This window comes from Dioscorea cayenensis, chromosome 12 (assembly GCF_009730915.1).
Source record: "Dioscorea cayenensis subsp. rotundata cultivar TDr96_F1 chromosome 12, TDr96_F1_v2_PseudoChromosome.rev07_lg8_w22 25.fasta, whole genome shotgun sequence".
NCBI lineage: Eukaryota > Viridiplantae > Streptophyta > Magnoliopsida > Dioscoreales > Dioscoreaceae > Dioscorea > Dioscorea cayenensis.
The window spans coordinates 19,562,376-19,583,632 of NC_052482.1; the positions used below are offsets into that span (position 1 = coordinate 19,562,376).

The 21,257-nt window shown below is 31.3% G+C and overlaps 2 protein-coding genes and 1 pseudogene across 3 annotated transcripts; 1 reads left to right on the forward strand and 2 right to left on the reverse strand.

Moving 5' to 3' along the window:
• The first annotated feature begins 3,630 nt into the window (after nucleotides 1-3,630).
• LOC120273360 (protein LIGHT-DEPENDENT SHORT HYPOCOTYLS 4-like) lies at nucleotides 3,631-6,217 on the forward strand. Its single transcript, XM_039279988.1, has one exon. It carries the CDS (start codon nucleotides 4,086-4,088, stop codon nucleotides 4,857-4,859), a length of 774 nt encoding a protein of 257 aa, XP_039135922.1. The 5' UTR covers nucleotides 3,631-4,085; the 3' UTR covers nucleotides 4,860-6,217.
• A 7,169-nt stretch (nucleotides 6,218-13,386) lies between these two features.
• LOC120273361 lies at nucleotides 13,387-16,639 on the reverse strand (annotated as a pseudogene).
• A 1,450-nt stretch (nucleotides 16,640-18,089) lies between these two features.
• On the reverse strand, nucleotides 18,090-21,123 carry LOC120273363 (mitochondrial import inner membrane translocase subunit TIM22-4-like). Of its 2 annotated transcripts, none has more exons than XM_039279989.1 (4): nucleotides 20,874-21,123; nucleotides 19,226-19,416; nucleotides 19,061-19,133; nucleotides 18,090-18,445 (listed from the first exon to the last, which is right to left on the reverse strand). In XM_039279989.1, exons 1-4 carry the CDS (start codon nucleotides 21,022-21,024, stop codon nucleotides 18,312-18,314), a joined length of 549 nt encoding a protein of 182 aa, XP_039135923.1. In that variant the 5' UTR covers nucleotides 21,025-21,123; the 3' UTR covers nucleotides 18,090-18,311. The 2 variants fall into 2 exon arrangements, with proteins under 2 accessions (XP_039135923.1, XP_039135924.1); XM_039279990.1 differs by having other exon boundaries at nucleotides 18,090-18,456; nucleotides 20,874-21,121.
• Nucleotides 21,124-21,257: the final 134 nt, after the last annotated feature.

Below are 21,257 nucleotides of genomic sequence, written 5' to 3' on the forward strand. Positions count from 1 at the left end.
TTTTGGTGGGAGTTTTCAACTAACTTTGATGGATATTGATCAGCATGTTTATTTATTTATTTTATTTTATTTTATTTTTATTATTTATGCCAATTTAAGAGAAGAATATGTAAGTTTTGTTTGTCTTCTCACTTTTGGTAAATGTTTTTGTAGAGCTTTGGCTCTTGTTGTGTCTGTCTTTGCTTTTCGTGTACTTGTCTTTTTTTTTTTAAAGTGGATGAACTAAATGCATTAGAAAAGAGAAAAAGTACAAATAAGATAACTCAATCCATTAGCCGTGGAAACTGACAAGAAACAAACCAACAAGCAAAATACAAAGAAAAAAGACAGAGTACAGAGACTACACCAACACTCCCTGCAGGGAAAGACTCAACTAAAGTGCACTCGCATCTGGGTTGCATGCATCCTTGCGGTGACCTAGGAACTCCAAACTGTGCTTAGCAGTGGCAGATGAGTCTTCCAACTTGGCCCTCTTAGCTTTCGGAGCTGTAGAAATCCAAGAAACCGTCATACAAAGAATTTTCTCCATTATCGTAGTACACAAAGAAAAATTATCATTGAAAATGGGGGTATTTCTTTCAAGCTAGATATTCCAAGTAATAGCTCTAATAAGGAGATCCCCGATCTCTTTAACAAAACCGGATAAACTTGATCTCCAAATACCCCACAAATCAAGAACTGAGTTTGGGGGGTAGGGCAAGTTGAATCTTTGTGTGAAGAAGTGCCAGATTCTAGTTGCAAAGGGACAATGAATGAACAAATGATAAATAGACTCAGAAGCCGCATGGTAGTTAGGAGTCTATTGCATTTCCTTTTAGCCAAGTTTTTAAAGGTAAAAATACTATTCTCCCAAGCTAACCAGTTGAAAAGAGAGATTTTTCTGGGGCAAAAACTTTTTCAGATTAAATTAGTAGTCTGACAATTCATTCCGCCATTATTTAGAAAGACATAGAAGGATTTGACCGTGAAGCAACCATTGGAAGATAAGCACCAGCGCTTATGGTCTTTACTATCACCAACAAAAATAGTCTCACAATTAAGACTTAAGAGAAAAGAAGGGACAAATAATGAGCACACTCTTGCATAGTTATGAAGGGATTATGTGAAATAAATAAATAAAGATCAGGCTACAGATACATTGGTGCACGACCATCTACCCATCTGTCTATCTAAAAAAGAGTGTTTTCTCCATTCAGAACATTGGAGATGGTACATGCCCTAAAAGCTGAAAGGCAGTTGTGGTTTATCTACCTTTTAAAAAAAAATAATTTTTTTTACTTGAAAAATGCCACTGTTTTTTGTTAGCGTTCGGGTAAATTTTTTAGTAAGTCACTAAACTTTGGCTCATTTTCACTTTGATCACCGAACTTCAATTTGTATCAATTTGGTCACTCAACTTTAATTTTATTTCACTTCGTAGTAAATCAAGATATTTCAACCTCCAAATGAATGATGTGGCTGTTTTTCGATGACGTGGGCATCTCTAATAGACTTAATAATGTGTCAAGAGGAGGACTGACTTAGATTTTTAGAAAGCCATGTAATCAATTGGGGGTTGAAATCCTTGATTTATTACCGGTTGAAATCAAATTAAAGTTGAGTGATTAAATTGATACAAATTGAAATTCAGTGATCAAAGTGAAAATGAGCCAAAGTTTAGTGACTCACTAAAAAATTTACCCGCGTTTTGTAGCTTTGACTCTTTTGTATTCTCCACCGTCAATGAATTTTTTATTATATTTCTTTCTTTGTGGGTCTCTTCAATTTATTATTATCTTCAATATACATGTGATTTATCTATTTTAATTTTTGTTTTTTTTTTTGGGTTTGTTGATATGAAAAAATAGGAGTACAGTGGCCAGGCTAATGATGTGCTAAACTAAATTGGTTCTCTAGTCTCATAGAAAGTGGAGATGGATGATTATAGAGAGAAGAAAAAAAGGAAAGATAAATGATAAGAAATGGTACCAAAATATCTTTGGGCAAATTTCATAAATCTATCATGCTTATTTCTTTTTCCTTTAATTATGATGAGAGGTTGAGATTTTCTTAGATATTAATGATTAATCAGCACAATTAATTAGATATGTTTAAGTTTTCAGGGTGTTTATAAATATAGTATTGTAACTCCTGACTTCACACTTTTTAAGGATATCTAATCAACATTTATGGTTGAATTGCATCCCAATGTTGATATTCATGGTTGGGCATAACGTTTGTTTGATCAATCTCTTGGGCATGTTCTTACAATATTTTTTATTAGCTTTTACTTTAATTGATATATTTTAAGTGATTTTTTTTTTTTTGAAATAAGTGTGGATAAATAACAGATTTATTAAAAAGTAACAAATAAGAAACTCCTCTCACCAGCAGTGAGGAGATACAAAATACCATAAAAAAAATAAAAAGCAAAGATAAAAATCTAAGTAGGGGGAAGACACTATGGACATCTCAGGCCTGTCTAGATAAAAAAAAACAGATTTATTTTTTTTTTTTTAAATATGATTTTGTAATTAAATAGGAGTTTTTTTTTATTTCCAAGAAATAAAGGGATACCGTGGCAGGGTAAGTGATATATTATAATTATCGATATATATATATATATCAACTTTTAATAGCCTCCTTTCAAATTTTTTTCTTGTGTAAATAAGATAAAATAAAATAACATTTTATTGATTAAACCATCTAAGTTGGTCTCCCAAGTGGAATGCAATTCACAGAAGCATGACACACATTTAATCATCACTGACTCAAATTAGCCTATCTCTCTCTATCTATCTCTTTCATTCATTCTATGAACCCAAACTCTGACCATGATCTAGTCGGACTGCAACATATGATCATATTAAATTATATAAAATCTCCTATTTACCATTTACATGTTCTTGATCATAATCACTCATCATCAAACTCTCATTACAAGCAATCCTTAATTTAATCTCTAGTTTGTGATTTATATACGATAGAGCTACTCAAGGTAGACATGCAAGTTATGGTTTGTAATTTTTTGTTTTTTTAACAAAGACAATAAATGCCGCTACATTAAGATATTGTCAATGGACAGACATGTATTGTAGCGCACAAATTATGTTGATTTATCAATTATTTTGAAATTTATTAACCTGCTAAGACTTCACATGAAGTGATGAAAGACTGTCATGTGCACAAAAAAAAAATTTTAAGAACTAATTTGAATTAATAAATTCTCCTTGACATACAACTCTAAAAAAAAAAAAGATACAATACCTCTCACAATAATACCACCATACAGATTTAAACAGATAGTATCCCCGTCTAAAAACATTGATAAACAGTGTTTAATCATAGAGTTTCAACCACAATATTTTGCTACAGTACCTCTTTCATGTGTTTGGGTTTCTTATTGTGATTTAAAATAAGATTGACAAAAAAAAATTATGTTAAATTATTTTAAATTATTATTATATTTATAATATTTTTTAGTATAGTTAACAACAAGTAATATATTTGATTTTCACCAAGAAATTGTGCATTCGAGTTTCTCCTAATAAATATATTATCTAGGTAAAATAATATAAAATTTACATGCTATCGTACCATTGTAAAAAAAAAATTGCAAATTAAATATTAATAACTAAATAATACGTCCAACTAATTAATACATACATTTTTTTAATGTAATATACAACTAATTATTCCCTGCGAATAAAAATCCAAAATTTGAGTTTCTTAACATTTTTTTTAAAAAAAAATATAAAAATAAACCATTTAAGTACAGTAATTAATTAAGTTAAGTGCCCTTAAACTCCTGCTCATTCTCTCTCTCTTCCAATCAAATCAAACACTCAACTCATCTCTCTTTTCATGTCCCATCCCAACCCAACCCTTTGTTCTCAACCCCCACACACACCTCTCCAAATAACCCCTTCCTCTCCAAAGATCAAAAACCCTTCTCTTTTTTCATTCTTTCTAGCTTTACATAGATCACCTTCTTCATCTCCAAACCCTAACCCTAACCCTAACCCTAATAACTCTGTCTCTCTCTCTCTCTCTCTCTGTCTTTCCATCTCTTTCACCACCTGTCTCTTCCTCTTCCTTTCTAGTGTATGGACTCTTCCTCTACTGATCCCCCTTCCACTTCCTCTCCCAACCCTGTCTCCGGCGACCAACCTCAACCTTCCGACCAACCTCCACCACCACCACCACCATCACCATCACCACCACCACCACCACCACCACCTACTTCATCAGCTTCATCCTCTTCCCATCAACTCAGCCGCTACGAGTCACAGAAACGAAGAGACTGGAACACGTTCCTTCAATACCTCAAGAACCACAAACCTCCGTTAACTCTCGCGCGATGCAGCGGCGCCCACGTCATCGAGTTCCTCAAATACTTAGACCAGTTCGGCAAAACCAAGGTGCACGCTTCCGGCTGTACCTACTTCGGCCAACCAAGCCCACCGGCACCATGCGCGTGCCCGCTTCGTCAAGCCTGGGGCTCCCTTGACGCACTCATTGGCCGGCTCCGTGCTGCCTACGAGGAGAACGACGGCAAGCCTGAGACCAATCCCTTCGGTGCTCGTGCTGTCAGGATCTATCTTAGAGAAGTTAGAGAAACGCAAGCTAAAGCTAGAGGAATTCCTTATGAGAAGAAGAAGCGCAAGCGTGGTAACCAACCTCCTCCTCCTCCTCCTCCTGCTGCTGCTGCTGCTGCTGCTACTGCTGCTGCTTCTTCTTCGGATGTAGTGCCTGAGCGAGCTGAAGATCAACCTCCTCCTCCTCCTTCGTCTTCTTCATCAGCTCCGGCCATTGTTACTGCTGGTTCTGCTGATCAAGCTGTTGAAGATACTCCTCCAGTTGGTTCTCCGGCTTCTTGAATGTAGATTCTCTATTGCTCTATTCTTTTTCATCTTCTTTTTTCACAGAGTTTTACCAACTTTGTCATTGTTTGGGATGAAGAAGGCCTTCCTTATTAGCAACTAGAGATTTACATACATATATATACATCGATCTAGAGAGAGAGAGAGAGAGAGAGAGAGAGTATATATATATATGTGGTTAGGATTGAAGATTGTTTCTTTACTTTACTTTTAAAATTATCTTTTATGACGAGGCTTCAGAGGAGAAGGAAGGGCTTATGATCATCATCCCTCCTTCGTTGAATTCTTGCTAGGCTCCATTCATGATAATTGAGAATTTCCATTTGTCTTCAGTGACTCTATTTCTAGTCCTCTTCTCTGAAACATCTGAAACAAACTTAGATTGGATTCCCCATACGTACGTAAGCTCATTTTAATTATTCTTTTTTTTTTTTTTACCTTCATACACTGTATTTGGACTAGATTCATTGTTATCTTAAGTAAGAGTGACCTTTGCGTACTTTGACTTAGTTCAATCAGTAGCAGCTTGTTCAAGTTTCTATTTAATAGTTGCACAGCAAGGAATGGAAACCAGCAGGAATGAGTTTTGAATTTTTCTCCAACACTTCACCTGGCTCTTCTTAATTGGTTTCTTTGTCTATTTCCCATGACCAATCTCCATTTCTCTCTTTCAGTGCTCCATCATAATCATATCCATCTATCACAAGTCTACAGTGACTTCTTTCTTTGCTTCTCTCTCTCTCTCTCAAACATCAACATTATGATCAGTATATGAAACCCCTCTCTTACTCGCTCTTTCTTTTTCCTTTTGTGTGTGAAAGCACTTTCATGCACTACTAGCTAGCTATAATTTATCCCTGGTTTTTGCTTGCCCTGATCTCTTCCACTGAAGCATATATATTATATATGGTAAGTACGTACTTCATTAATTTTACAGTGATTAATCAGAGAGTGGAAACATGACAGAGTTACAAAATTTTATAGTTTTCAAGAAGGAATCAATTAATGATAGACAGAATTGGTTGTTTGAGAAGGATATATCATATTGCATAGAAATAGAAACATATTGGGACTTCACTTGCCTCCAATTAATGAATGAAGCCATGCTGCACTTCAAAGGAAGCATCCTTCCTTAGCCTCATGAAGGACCCACTTGTGTTTAGAATGAAAAGATATTTAGGAAGAGATTAAGAATTGTGGGGAAAGGAACAAGAATAGCATCCCATTTCTGACCCTTTCTATCTCTCTTTCCACACTGATTGGTTGGTGTTCTGCATGGAGTTTTGGTCCATGAGTTTATGAAGAAGAGCTAGAATAGAATGGAATGGAATGGAATTGTTTATTTATCAGCGTTATTCTTTGGTTGTTCGCTTGTTTGTCTATTTGAATAACAACAATAAAGGAATGCTTTTAATTTAATGTACAAAATGTAATTGAATTGAATAATATAGTTGGGTGAGCTTGCCGACAATATCATATTCTTATTTATTTCTTTATTTATTTCTTTTTTCTCTCTCTCTCTTGTGAGTTGAGATTCAAGATTTACCTTTTGTTTTTGTTTTTTGTTTTTTTTTTTATAGGTAACATGGGTAGAAATGACATTAAGAATATTGTTTATTTTTTATATTTTATTATAGTATTTGTTAGTGTTATTGTTATTTTATTATTATAAAAACTAACAAATCACATCATTATAAAAAAATTAATAAAAAATTAATAAATATATATAGAAATAACACAAGAAGACATCCCATAATTTTTATGATGATCATACTCTTTATTAACGACTGATACCTCCTGTCAACTAGTTTGTATCTCTGTTGAATGAGGTCCCACTTTTATTGTTAGTGGAATTTTGACCAATTTTCTTTAGTTTCTTTTGTTTATTACCGTTGATTGTTATTTTTTTAATAAAATTATAATTTATTCATTTTAATAAAAAATAAAAATAAAAGAAACATAAAATTGAGAAGAAAACATGCAATGTACACGCACATCTAGAGGTGCAGGCAAAGGAAATGTTTTATGAGAAATGTTTTTTAACTAATATTTCAATCTCTAAAATAAAAAATTAATAATAATATGATATAAGTTTGGAATAAGAACTTTAAAACTAGCTAAATTTGATTTGATTTTACTTTGATTATGAACTTTTAATTTGAAATAAAGTTTTTAGTTATAATACACATTGAAGATGATAAGGATCTTACATAGAGCCCACATTATCTATATATATTTCAGTTATTTACATCACTTGAAGCTAAGTGCTGATCAAGTGATATGGTTCCTTTTAGAAAAGTCTTCATATTTTAAACCAAAAATAGCACTAATACTTGCTTTTTAATGATTGATGGCTCTGGTTGTTGATAAAAAGCTGTAGTCTATTAATTCTAGTGTTTTTCAATTATATTCATATAAATTTACTCAAAATCTTATATAAATAAATGCCTAGGTACATACATTAACCTATTTGCTTGTCTTACCTCTTAACTCCCAAGTGTACTAAGTTCTCTAACTGTCCATTGAAGAAATAACTAAGGAAAAAAAAAGAGAAATGACTATAATTTAATTATTAGCAAGTATTAAATATAATTGATCATCTTGTTTTTTTAACTGCTTTTAAAGATAAATCAAAATTTTAAAAAATGGTGAAAGATCAAAAGAAAAAGAATGATGATAAATCATGAGAGGGACACTTTGTAATTGAGTGTCACATATGTACTATGAGAGCCAATTTTATATAGTAATATTTTTTTTTTAAATGTTGATTACTTGGGAGGATCATCTAAAAATTATGATTTTGGAGGCCCCATGTCCACCCTTGGCTGTTGGGCATCTTGGCATATCAATGATTTGATGCAATAGAAAACATTCATGGCTTCCATTCTTTATACATAGAACAAAGCACATGATACGTCTAATATATATATATATAAGTCTAATATATAAATAGAGAGAGAGAGATTTTATTTTATTTTTTACAAAATCGATAAACATCATATTAAGAGCATGTGCACTACAAAAAATTGATTTTTCGGTTTATAAACACTCACTTAGCGGACACAAAGATTGTACTCAAATTAAACTACTCCTATAACTAAAGGCCTCTTTTTGATATGGCTGTGTATGACACATTTTAAATTTTAAGTAATTAAATTTTTTAAAAGATATATATATATATATTTTAGAGTTAGACCAATATCAATAGGTTAAAGGGTGGTTATATTTATATATAGTCTTATCATGGTACATACTAGCATAAAATTCAAAGCAGATGTTTGTTTAATGAGGATATGGTCTTGTTGGAGTAGGAACACATCCTTATCCATGGTAGATTTTAGACTTTTACCCCTATTACCATTTTGTTTTTAATTTTTTATAGCTAATATGGTCATTTGATTGTTAAGAAATGCATTATTTTTTTATTATTTAAAAAAAAAACTTAAAATATGCAAATCAATCAAAGCATTGATTTTGTCTCATATGACAGTCAAGTTATTACTGCCTTTGTAACTAAATCAACCCCTGTCAGTATAACTAAAGCATTATTTTTAATAAAAATAGCTTTATTGAGAATAAAGGCAGTGGCAAACCACCGTTACATCCGAAACAGTGGAGGTGATTAGCATCAAAATAAGAAAAATAATTAAAACATATAAAAATAGGAGATAAAGCTACACAATGCCACAAAAAAAAACTAAAATAGAAGTTAAACTCTAGTAAAAAAAATAGCAGTGGCCCTCCCAAAAAAATAACCTCTGGGGGATGGATCATCCATCTTAAATAATATTAGTGGCGGCAGAAACAATAAACTCTTTGACCCGATTTAAAATTATACATCGATTCTCCAAGTTCTATAGATGAGTCTAAAAAGTCAAAACTATGTACATTTGATAGTCATGAGAGAGCCCTTCAACAAAAGCATTGATTTTGTCTCGTGTTTTTATTTCCTTTCATGATTTTTCTTAATTTTATACTAAAATAATTTTGTTATAAAAATAATATAAATGAGGAAGGATAAAAATTAATATATAAAAAACACTTTAGTAAGATTTAATTTTTATTAACATAAACAATAAAAGTGTTACTTATCACATTTTTACTTTACCTTGATCATATCTCCAAGTGAATACAATTTAAGTGATAATTAACTAAATTATAGAATGAAGGATATGTTTATATTATATAATGAATAAATCAAGGGAAATGGATTCTTAAAATAGACATCGCACCTATGATGATAAGTCTCAACCAATTGCATCCATCATAGTGATGCCATTCATTGTTCACTCCCAACCCTAATCAATTATGTATGCATGACTTGTTTGGATTTGGTTGATGGTATTATATATATATTGATAATTTGATGTTGATTGCTATGAATAGCTCCTAAACAATCTTTAATTAAAAGAGTGATGTAGGGCCTCTCACAAATATTTTTCATAGTTTTCCTTGTTTGCTTTTAGACAAGAAGTGAGACCCATATATTGTATGATAATTCATATTGATTTTTTTTTTTAAAAATAGGCAATTTATTTTTTAAGATAAATGATATTGATCCTTGTAAAATTAATTTTGTTGCTTTGGAAATATTGGTCATTGCTTTTAGAGGAAAGAGACTTCAGATGCATATATGGTGAGATGGAATAATTAATTAATTGATTACCATACCTTTATTATATTTAACACTAACAAACTAAAAAAGCAATAAAATACTACATGATAAATATATATATATATATATATATGAGAGAAAACCATAAATTCTACCGGTGGTGGAAATAGCACCCTTACAAATATGCAAATTAATATGATGAAGAACAAATAAATAACAATGCGTAGACAGAATATTTAGTTTTGATTTAATATAAATGACTACAATCAAAGCTCTATCTGATAATAAAGCAATCAGATGATCCCTGATAAACACGAGATAAACAAGAGATTTAGATTCAATTCATTGTAAAAAATTAAAATTTTTATAAGAAAAAGGTTTATATGTATATATTCACTTTTACTTTTATTTGTTCATTAAACAATATGAAACTAGCGTCTCCAATTTTTTTAGTAAATTAATTACTTTGAGAGTTTTACATATACACATTGAAAAAATTTAAATTATGCATTAAATTTTTTTTCAAAATCAAACCTATTACGTATATTACATATATCTTCTTGGACATCATTTAATAATAGATGAGAAACAGGTGAATTTTTTTTTTTAATATAACTATATGTAAAAAAAGATTTTAACACTTAGCCTCTAATATGAGACTCTCGTGTTTTACCATTAGACTATATCAATATTAATAATTACATATTAAATAATTTACATGAATTTTTATATATTTAGTTTAGAACCATTTGTTTTTGTAAAAAAATATTTATTTTTATAATTATAATATTAATAGATTTAACAAAGAAGCTTGTAATAGCAAAAACTTTTAACATATAGAATAATTCAATAATTTGTAAAAATCCATGGGTATACATACATAACAAAAATTCTACTTGTAAGAGATACACACATTAAAAAAACTTTTTTTGTTTATTTGTCCTAATATGCATTATTCATGTTAAATAAGTTTTTTTTTGAAAAAATCGAATCCTCAAATCTTGAGTAAGACAAAAGAAATAAAATACCAACCCATTCATTGTAAAGTGGTATATTAAATAATTTTATTATTCTTTTTATTTATTTATTTATGAGAGATCATAGGAATTATTGATACATGTATATATAGGGAGATATAAGTTAGGTGGTATGATGATTAAGACTAGAAGGGTGTAGGTTGGAGAGGGGGTGATTAGTAATAAGAAAAGAGCACCGACCAATGGTTAAAGCAAAAGCAAAGCAGATTTAATGCTGGAAACATGATCAAGCATCATAATAATTTGTCGGACAAGAATCCAATTGCCCATTCATACCCTTTATTTAATTAATTAATTAATTAATTATTTTATAAAATAAAAACTATTTTTTTACACTCCAAACATAAAAAAATTTATCAGACAAAATTTTATGTATAAAATATTTATATTTTTATCAGTAAGATATATTAAAAATCGAACTACGTATGAGGCCAGTATGTTGAAATAGTAATTACAAAAGCATATACATATCTACTCTACGGTGATATTTCATTAAAGAAATATAATTATTTTTTAAAAAATATTAATCAGAGCTGATGTAGCATGCACATATATTTTAAAAATAGCTTTTAAAATTAAAAAATAAAAAAGTAATTTTTAAGTGATTTGAAAATGAAAAGAAAAATTTTTATTCAGTGCGAATATTGAGGTGACAGAGAAGACAAGTAAAAGTATGTTCACATTAGCGTTACAATGGTAAGAAAGGGTATGAGAATTTATGTCATTCAGATGTCACATCCATAAATGTTATTCATAAAAAAAAATACATATAAAATTCTGATATAAAAAATTTCTTTTTTCTTTTTAATTGGTAAGTTACTTTAAAAAATAAAAATAAAAAGAATAACATGTGGAAAAATAAGAAATAATAAAAATGTAAGTTTATTAATGTGTGTGTGGAGAATTTGGTGTGGTCCGACCGAGATGGATTTATTGGGTCGCATCAGAAAAGGTAAAAAGGAAAGGGAAAGGAATTGATGATAACGTTGATGTGTTTTAAAGAAGCGTCAAATGTTAGTAAAGTGCGGTCATTTCATTTTGTACGGAATCCCAAATGAATTCTGAGGCTCACCATAAACTGCGGCCTTTCATCCTTCCTCATCTCACCTTATCACATTCAACTTTTTAAGATCCCATTTCTACATTCATTTTTAATTTTATATATATATATATATAATTTTTATAATATTTTTTAATCATTGATTTATTTTTTAATGAAAGGTGAAGTCATCTCACCTGGTTTAAGAACCCGGTTATTTCTACCATGTCCACATATTTATTATATCTACGACCACAAAAAGTTTTAGGTTTATAATATAATGACAAAAAAATTGTTCTATTTTACTCTCTCCATTTCCTTTTATCTTTAACTGAATCACATACCAAAAAATTTAGTTATTTCATAAAATTTTATAAAAAATTAGTGTTATTTTCAAAATTACCCCTAATTTATATTCACATTTCTCTCTCATATTTAATTCAAACTAGAGAGTTGAATAGCGTGTTAAAAGTAATTTTGAGAAATAAATAAATAAATAAATACTTTTTGATGTTAGAAAATGATGGATAAAAAAGAATATGAATTTGTGACAAATAAAAAGAATGGAGGGAATATAATACAAAACCCATAAAATTTTGCGCCAGGCACACGTAGTATGTGGGTTTTGTGGTAAGATTTTTTTACTATAGTATTATAAATCCAAAAATTTTTTTGTGCATGGATGCAATCTACCCCCATTTTATTTATTTTAAATACATGAGCTCATTTATTAGGTCCTCAGTGCCACATGTGTTTATTTACCGAAAATAGTTCAGTTTGATTTATGATAATTCGTGTTACAATGAGATCTTTTGTTACAATATATATTTTTGTTTGTTTTAAATTCACTTTTTAGTTGTTAAAAAAATGATAATTGTTAAATGTGTAAAACATGCTTTCATTTTTTTGTTTTTTTGTTTTTGTTTGTGACAAATTACCATGTCTAAATCCTAGATTAGCTCTTCATTTTTGACAAATTTTTTTGAACATGCATGAAGCCTCCATTTATTGGCATGCATGTAACATGCATGGAGCATCTATTTTTGACATCTATATATGAATACATGAACTTTTGATTGCTCCATTTACCTACAAATCCATGGCTTTTAGTTATATTGAGATCATCGTAAATCACCAAAAAGAGCTTTTGGGATGATAGATATTCTACGATTTTAGTTGAGAGATATTGAGTGTAATCTCTATTTGTAAAATTACGCTTTTTATAATCGAATATTTTTTCTTCTCTCCCTCCTCCAGTGGATGTAGACATAATAAATGAACCATGTTGGCCTTTTCTTTTATTTTCCCACTCTACTTTAATTATTATGTTGCAACCATCTATTGATCGGAAGACTAATTTTTATTTTTAAAAAATTAATTCTTAAAGAAAAAAAAGATAAATTGATAAAATTATTTCATATAAATAATGTTAGTTATGTACATTGAATGGGGGCTTGTACTTTTAGAGATAAATCAATAACAATGAATAATGGTATTAGCTTAATTGCTTCTTGTTACTTATTCAAACAACTACAAATTAAAATTCATTTTGGGATCCAATAAACTATGGTATATTCACTTTATCAGAAAAAAATTATAAAAATCATTTTTGAATAAAACACAGTATTTCAGTTAATTTTTCTGCATTTCATATATAATAAAGAAATGTGATTGTCATTCAAGTTTCTCTTGGAAGAAACTTTTAAGTTTTTACAGCACTGTTCAAGCATTCATAAAATTCCCTGAGAATAAAAAAAATAAAAAAATTATCAACCACAATATGCATGATCAACAACCCTAAAAGTTCTCTAATCCTTCCATTCTTCAAAAAAATACTAAAAAAATATCTGGTTCCAAGCTGCTTATAATTAATCAACAAGGGTTTCAACATGGATGAAACTAATTGCAATGTGCAAGGCAACTACAAGAAAAACAATACAATGTTTGTCAAATAAGTAACTCACAGAAACTATACATGTTTAATGTTGAAAGAGCACAAAAGCTATAGTTTCATATTAATAATATGACTATTGTATATAATTTTCGTGTCTGGTCTACGTCAACATTTTCATTTTCATGCCATGCTAGTTTCGTATGACAGGGGAGGTAATTACTTCATCGGCATAGGAAACCTGATCGGCGGACGCTATCCATTTTGGATGTATAGTGAGCGGCAGCACTTCACAGGCCTTTGGAAGATCGCCGGTGTAAGCCTTGCAGATGTAGCTTTCAAAGTTTTCATAATCCTGGAATGAATGGGACCAAAATTTAGTACTAAGTGAAAACATTAAGTAACACAGAAAGCAAAAGGCTATAAACAGTAAACGTAACCATCAGGGGAAAAACAGGCTTAACATATATATATATATATATATAAGCCAAGATGCATTTTCTTCAATTTGATGACTGGTTCAAGTACTGCTAAGGAGTCAAGAAGAATTTTCCATTTCAATTGATAAATGATGTAAGTAATAAAAGAAAATTGAGAACATCAAATGAGTACACAATTCCTAAAAACTTTCATATTTGTGAAACTTAAAAGCAATAGCACAATACCAACAATTGGATAGGAGAGAAAATCAATGGGCTAAAAATGATTAATTATTTACATCAACATTGTGCTAAGATCCCCCAACATCATTGGAAATATTACTATGCAAATTGGTGATGGAGCATTCTGAAATTATCAAAATTATGAAGCAAACTAAGTTATCTAATTGGGATTGGAAACATCTTCGGAAGAATTTAATAGATTGAGCACTAACTTCATAAAGTGGTTGCCCATCCACTACCACCCATGGCACATATGTATGAGGAGGTTGAAGAGCATCCGTTTTTGCAGCATATTGTAGTTCAAGCTGGGAAAAAAAAAGTTAAAACAAAATTAGACATGAAGGTCAAGAAAATTCTTATCAAAAGAAAAGCACATGCAATTCCCAGGCACTGCAAGACTAGCGCAGGATGAGTGGCATTTCAATAAAGCATGTAAAATTTTGAGAGCTTCAGTTCTCTAACATATGCTCAAGCACAAACTAAATGAGTACCGAGTGCCATTTTAATACGCATTGCATGCATGCATGCATTTAAATTCAAATATGCCCAATCACACAACTGAATAAAATATTCCAAAGTGAACTAGGAGAAGAACAACCTCAATGATTTAAATAAATCAAGATAAAAGGAAAAACATTGTTCATATCCATTACTTGAAGCAATCTTCTTATTTCTAAAAACAGTTGGACCTCTAAATCACCATTAAAAAGAGAGGAGGAAATAGTCACCAAACAAATAATATGAATCACACTTGTAAAGCATAGCAAACTCCAAATAATTCATTGAAAGGATAACTTCAATAAGTAAATTTCATGATGCTAGTCTTTATGGTAATTTAATGGGTAAATATTGTCATACATGAATATGTCAAAATGCTATCTATTGAATGCACAAGAATTTTCAGAAAACTATCAATCCCTCATTTTCTCTGAGTGTTTTTTTTTTATTTAATTCACTTGTCATGCATGCTTTTATTAGAGAAAGGCTAACCAAGTCCTAGTTTATGCTAATGTACTGAAAGATATGCACCATTGAAAATTTCAAAGCATTCAACATATCAACTAGTAGGATTGCTAGTAAAAACAGAACACTAGCATCAAAAGTTCACAACCTAATGATCAAGGGATTTATGCAAAAACAACAAATCAAACACCGAAATAACTTTTCAAATTTTCCTAGTTTCTTGATAGTGAAACTCCTGCCTCATATCCTCTATGTATCAAATTCACAATTATACACCTTTCTTTACTAGCATTAGGAGCTACCAGGAAATGCACCAGATAAAAGTTCATCGTAGAAAACAAAATGTATCTGCAAAATGGTGAAAAACAACCTTCTTTCCATCTCCACTTTCATAGCACTTCAGAACAGCCGTTGAAATCAAACCCAGTTTCCTCGAAGCATGTTTCCCAACTCTCATACTTATGATCAATAACCAGTCGTTCAACACAATAAATAAATTTGAAATGCTCAGACTGCATCAAATAATTGAAGAGATTAGCACCAGTACAAGATAAACATTGAAATTAATTGGCAATTCAAGCAACCACCCTGTAAATGTCATCTGAAATTTCAAACTTCATCCCAAGAACACAATACCAATTTTGTTATGAAGTACTTGTCATCTTCGTTATGAACATAACCTCAGCAAAGCACGACGAGCATAAATATTTTCACAGCTAGAGAATTTTTGGCATTTTCACACTTAGGATTTGGGATTGAAAAACCTCTAAATTCAAAACATGATATACATACATTGAAAGGTGAAAACATTCAAGAGGAGGACTTGTATTACCACATCAGGCCAAACACTAATCACGCAAGCTTCAATGGTATTCAACAGGCACTCATAAGGGCCATGCTGCAAAACACAAAAGAAAACAAAACTTTAGAATTTCTTCACCTCTTGCATCAAATCCCAATGCTTCAATTCAATTTGAAAATAAAAATCTCATGCCAAATCGAATGAAAAACTCAAAGCCCTGGAACTAGGCAACACCACAACATGCTATATATATATACACACACATAAATATTCAAATTTGATGCAAATTCCTCACTTTTGAGCATACAAATGGATAACAAAAAATTAGATTATGCAAAGAAGATGAATTCAATCAGAGAAACGGAGAAAGGGATGAAAATGCCTGGCAAGTGATGGAATCGTTGGAGTTGACACGGGCGTTGCCGTAGGGAATGAGATCAAGGTTGACGATGGAGATCAATCCGTCTTCGAAGATTTTGGACAAGTGATTGACCATGAACCTGGAGCAATAAGGGCAGAGCGTCTCGTAGTACAGCTGAAGCGAGACCTTCGGGGCCGAAGCTTGGGAGGAAGCCAAGCAGAAGCAGAAGCAGAAAGAGGAGAAAAGCAGAGAGGCCAAAAGAAGACGAGCAGAAGAAGAAGAAGACGCCATTAGAGAGCTTGCTTTGAGATTTATCACCAGAGAGGCTCTGTGATATCCTCTTGTTCTCGTGCGGTGGAGTGTGGACTTGGATTTCTATGACGTGTCCATTGCAAAATTTTACAGCTGAGCACCGAACAGGAAGAACTTGAGATTTTATATAATAATATTATTATTATTATATAGAGTAGGAAAAAGAAAAAAAAACTTGTAGTTTTTTAATTTTGCAAAATAAAGACATGATTTTTTTTTTAATTTGTTGCATGTGATTTAGTAAAAAAACAGTTATCAAATCGTTAAAAACTATATACTTCGGTTTTTTTAGCTTGTTATATATTATTATTTTTTCAATAAAATAGATAAACTATGAATTTATTAAAAAAAATTAAATAAGAACACTTGTAATATATTATTATAAAATAAAAATTCATTGAATAATTAATTTTTAAAAATATTTGATAAAATTTTCACATGATTATAATATTTTTTTATCTACAAATCATTTGAAAATAATATGTCATATTTTGATAATAAAATAAACCTCTTAAACATATAATAACCAATATATACATTGGTTATATTGGTTGAGGAATGAGGAGGCTCTTCTTGTTCTCCCTGCTTTTTGTCCTGTGTGGTGCTTTTTCTATGTTGTTTTAGTTTTTATTTCCATTTCTTGTGGTTTGTTCTTCTTTTGCTTTGTTCTTGTTCCCTCACTGCTAGATAGTGAAGTGTTGTTATCTTCTATTTTTTTTTTAATTTAAGTGCTTCATCGACCCTTTTAAATATATATATATATATATATATATATATATATTAGAATTTTTGAGTATTTAGATAAGTATTACATAATATTTATAAGCAAAACTTGGGAAAAATTTTACAGCTGAGCACCGAGCTGGAAGAACTTGAGATTTTTTATTATTATTATTATTATTATTATCATATAGAGTAGGAAAAAGAAAAAAAACTTGTAGTTTTTTAATTTTGCAAAATAAAGACATGATTTTTTTTTTATTTATTACATGTGGTTTAGTAAAAAACAGGTTATCAAATCGTTAGATCAAATGAGTAACAACGGTGTAAAACTATGTGCTTCGGTTTTTTTTTAGTTTGTAATATATTATTTTTTTAAATAAAATAGATAAATTATGAATTTATTAAAAAAAACTAAATAAGAACACTTGTAATATATTATTATAAAATAAAAATTCATTGAATAATTAATTTTTAAAAATATTTGATAAAATTTTCACATGATTATAATATTTTTTTATCTACAAATCATTTGAAATAATATGTCATATTTTGATAATAAAATAAACCTCTTAAACATATAATAACCAATATATACATTGGTTATATTGGTTGAGGAATGAGGAGGCTCTTCTTGTTCTCCCTGCTTTTTGTCCTGTGTGGTGCTTTTTCTATGTTGTTTTAGTTTTTATTTCCATTTCTTGTGGTTTGTTCTTCTTTTGCTTTGTTCTTGTTCCCTCACTGCTAGATAGTGAAGTGTTCTTATCTTCTATTTTTTTTAATTTAAGTGTATTAGAATTTTTGAGTATTTAGATAAGTATTACATAATATTTATAAGCAAAACTTGGGAAAAATCCATTCACTTCCATGTTTGCATCAAAATGATGGAATGGGAAGTTCATTCCCTTTCCCATCCCGTTCTATGATGCTGAATAAAACTTATCAATAACAAGGAGTTTAAATTGCAAAATTTGGACTCCTGATGAGAAGGAATGACAACTCAAAAGAATGGCAGTTTTTCAGTGGAAGAGGACATGCTTTTTAACTCTACCAGTAAAAATCAGACTTGTAACTGACTATGGAGTGTACAGAGTAAACTTGTTTTATCAAGAATGCCGATCTAAGAACTTTTCGATCAAGACTGAGAATGTTGCAAAACCAGCACATCCTGCACACGCAGCCTGTGGACCACCTACATTGAAGATACAAATGTGAGCACATAAACATCAAGATATTATTTTTGACATTGTACAAAAATTTAGGATGATAACATAAGGATAACATGAGCAAATGAAGCCAGAAGCATGATCGAAGAGTGGGACTGTGTTTATTAATGCATGATAAGCAATAACCATTATGTTTCCTTGGATATATAGCACTACACGATGAAGTTATCACATCAATGACAAGTCAAATTGGTTATGGAAGTGTCGCATGTAGAAAGAAATCACATTATTTGAAAATATAATGATTCGAATGCATTTTCTTATGGTTTAAGTGCGCCAATGGTCCTTGAACTATATATCTGGAAGTGTACTTTGGTCCTTAAACTGAAAAACATGTACTTTGGCGCGCAAATTGGCCCTTACATTTAACTCTGTTATTGATGTTGCAACAATTCCATCAGGCACATCAACAACAAGCTTAAATGTAAGGATCAACTTTTGCCTATGAGATATATAGCATGGGACAAGTCACTAGTTCGGGGACCATTGGTGTATTGCGCCTTCTTTTCTTGACTTGTGTTGAAACTTTCACATTCTATGACATGTGCCTTCTTAAAAGAAGAAGCTTACCTCTGGCAGATAAAACCCCTCCTGTGACACACCCGGCGACAGCTGTATTGGTGGTATCATGTTTTGCTCTTGCCTGCAAGATAAATATATGCATAATGTAAGTCAATGATGTCAAGATGTTAAAAAGAATAAGCATAAAGTTGCTCTCTTTGATCTTTTGCTTACCTTCTCAACAATACATTCAGCTGCTGAGAAAATCAAACCCATAACTGCAAAAGTTTTTGCAGAGCTATAACTCCTCCTGCCCATCTGCTTTGCAGTATATATAAACTGCTGCTTTGCAGTCATTTCCTCTTGTGTTATAGGATTATCCAATGCCCCTAGAAACAAACCCATAAAAATACCAAGTCCGCCACCTGGAAATGTGAAAATACAATAGAGTTTGTATCAGTGGGAAACCACAAAGAATTAATAGTGTTGACATGACCAATACCATAAAAGCACAATGAAATGTTTATATGGGTGGGTAACAAAGATAGCTACAAAAAATCACATCATTGATTTTTATCAGAAGGAAAATCAAGAGGGTTGTAGTTATAGAAGGCAATTCTAAGTCATCAATTCGAGCTTAAAGCATGTATACCACCCACTATCAATCCATCACTAAAAAGGTATGCAGGTTGTGAGGCCAAGCTTAATTTATAGACTTCAAGATCAGCAAATCCAAGAGCACTCAGCATACCATGCTTAAAGACATTGTAATAAGGAATTGCATTAATTTCCAAGACCGAAATTTAGTGCATCACACTTCATGCAAATCAAATGCAACAAACATATGTATTTATATTAGATCCTCCTGATGATTTGAAATCGATTCAACTCTATCATCATAGTTACTTACCCTACTACTCCAAATAAATCAAATCACTATCAATATATTTTCACTGTCAAGACTTTGTCAGGGGGCCTAAGGAAAATTGAAGCTAAGACCATACTATCATTAGCATCCGCACTTTGATCCAAAACACTTGAGATTCTCTCACATAAATGATAAACTGACAAATAAAATAGCATTTGTGACATAACAACAAAAGAGAAGAATTTCACAACCATTAAACACCAAGATTTAAAACAAAAAAAACCATCGTTTCAAATATGATTGATTCCAAAAGGTTAAATATGAAATGCTTTGACAAAGCCACACCACCAGCAATTTCTAAAAGGATCGTGAACTGCCTTCAATAGTGGGATGAAATTTCTATTTAAATCACAATTAAATATAATGTTAAATTCTTATGAAGAACATATCTCTATAAATGTGGTCTAAGTATCATAAATATACAAATCATTTCTAATGCTAGTTTCTCATGACTATTAGCCATTGTTACCAAAGACAGACATGGTTTCACAAGATTCTTTTCTTTGATAAAATTAAAATTAACTAAGCATGCAACCAAATGTCAATGGCTAGACTCCATGGCACTAAAATTTTCGGAACAATAGAGATCCAACCAGATTCAGAACAAGGAAAAAAGGGAATGCTTCTATTGCCTCTCAGATCACCTGTACCAGTGAAGTGAAGGGATGAAATTTTGTTTTGTAAATTAAGAAGTACTCCACTATGCTAACCTCAACAGCCTTTCAAATCCCTTCTAGTTCTAGCAAACATACACTATTACAAACCAACCAAAGAAATCATCAAAAGCAAAGCATTGCAAGTCCCTCAAACCTCACGCGCCCATCACAGTAAGCAACAAAAATCATATCTTTCCATTAAATACATGAGCAATAAATTCAATCAAACAACAACAAGATCTCATCTTTTCAAAGAATAACCATAGTTTTAGTTTACAGGAAAGAGAAGGAAACAAACCAAGGACTCCACTAACAACACTGCGAACGGCGCAATTATTCCAAATGTCCTGCCCGCGGACCTCCTCAGGCGTCGGCAGCCTCAACGGCTCAATCTTCGGCTTCTCAGCCTCCGTCGGAGCAGGTTGAGGCTCTGATTCCGAGCTTGCCATTGGAACCCCCGGATCACAGCATCCAGAGATCACAAAGAGAAGAAGAAGGCGCCACAGTGCGGCGCGAGCCGGGAAATTTTTTTCTTATTCCCCAAGAAAAGGGAAGTAGGAGAGGTTTAGTTGGATCAGGAGATGTAATCATCACCGTCCATTGGATCACTCTTTCGGTGGAGAACCGTTGGATGGTGTGATCCTGATGAGCCAATCCAAGCCGTTTGATTATCGGATCCTTA

Bases quoted from the DNA above. Each gene is read 5' to 3' on its own strand.
- LOC120273360 (XM_039279988.1), top strand. From the start codon at position 4,086: ATGGACTCTTCCTCTACTGATCCCCCTTCCACTTCCTCTCCCAACCCT.
- LOC120273363 (XM_039279989.1), bottom strand. From the start codon at position 21,024: ATGGCAAGCTCGGAATCAGAGCCTCAACCTGCTCCGACGGAGGCTGAG. The intron at 19,417-20,873 runs GTTTGTTTCCTT...TCACATTTCCAG, and splicing joins TGTTGTTAGTGGAGTCCTTG to GTGGCGGACTTGGTATTTTT. The intron at 18,446-19,060 runs GTAAGCTTCTTC...GGTGGTCCACAG, and splicing joins AGGGGTTTTATCTGCCAGAG to GCTGCGTGTGCAGGATGTGC.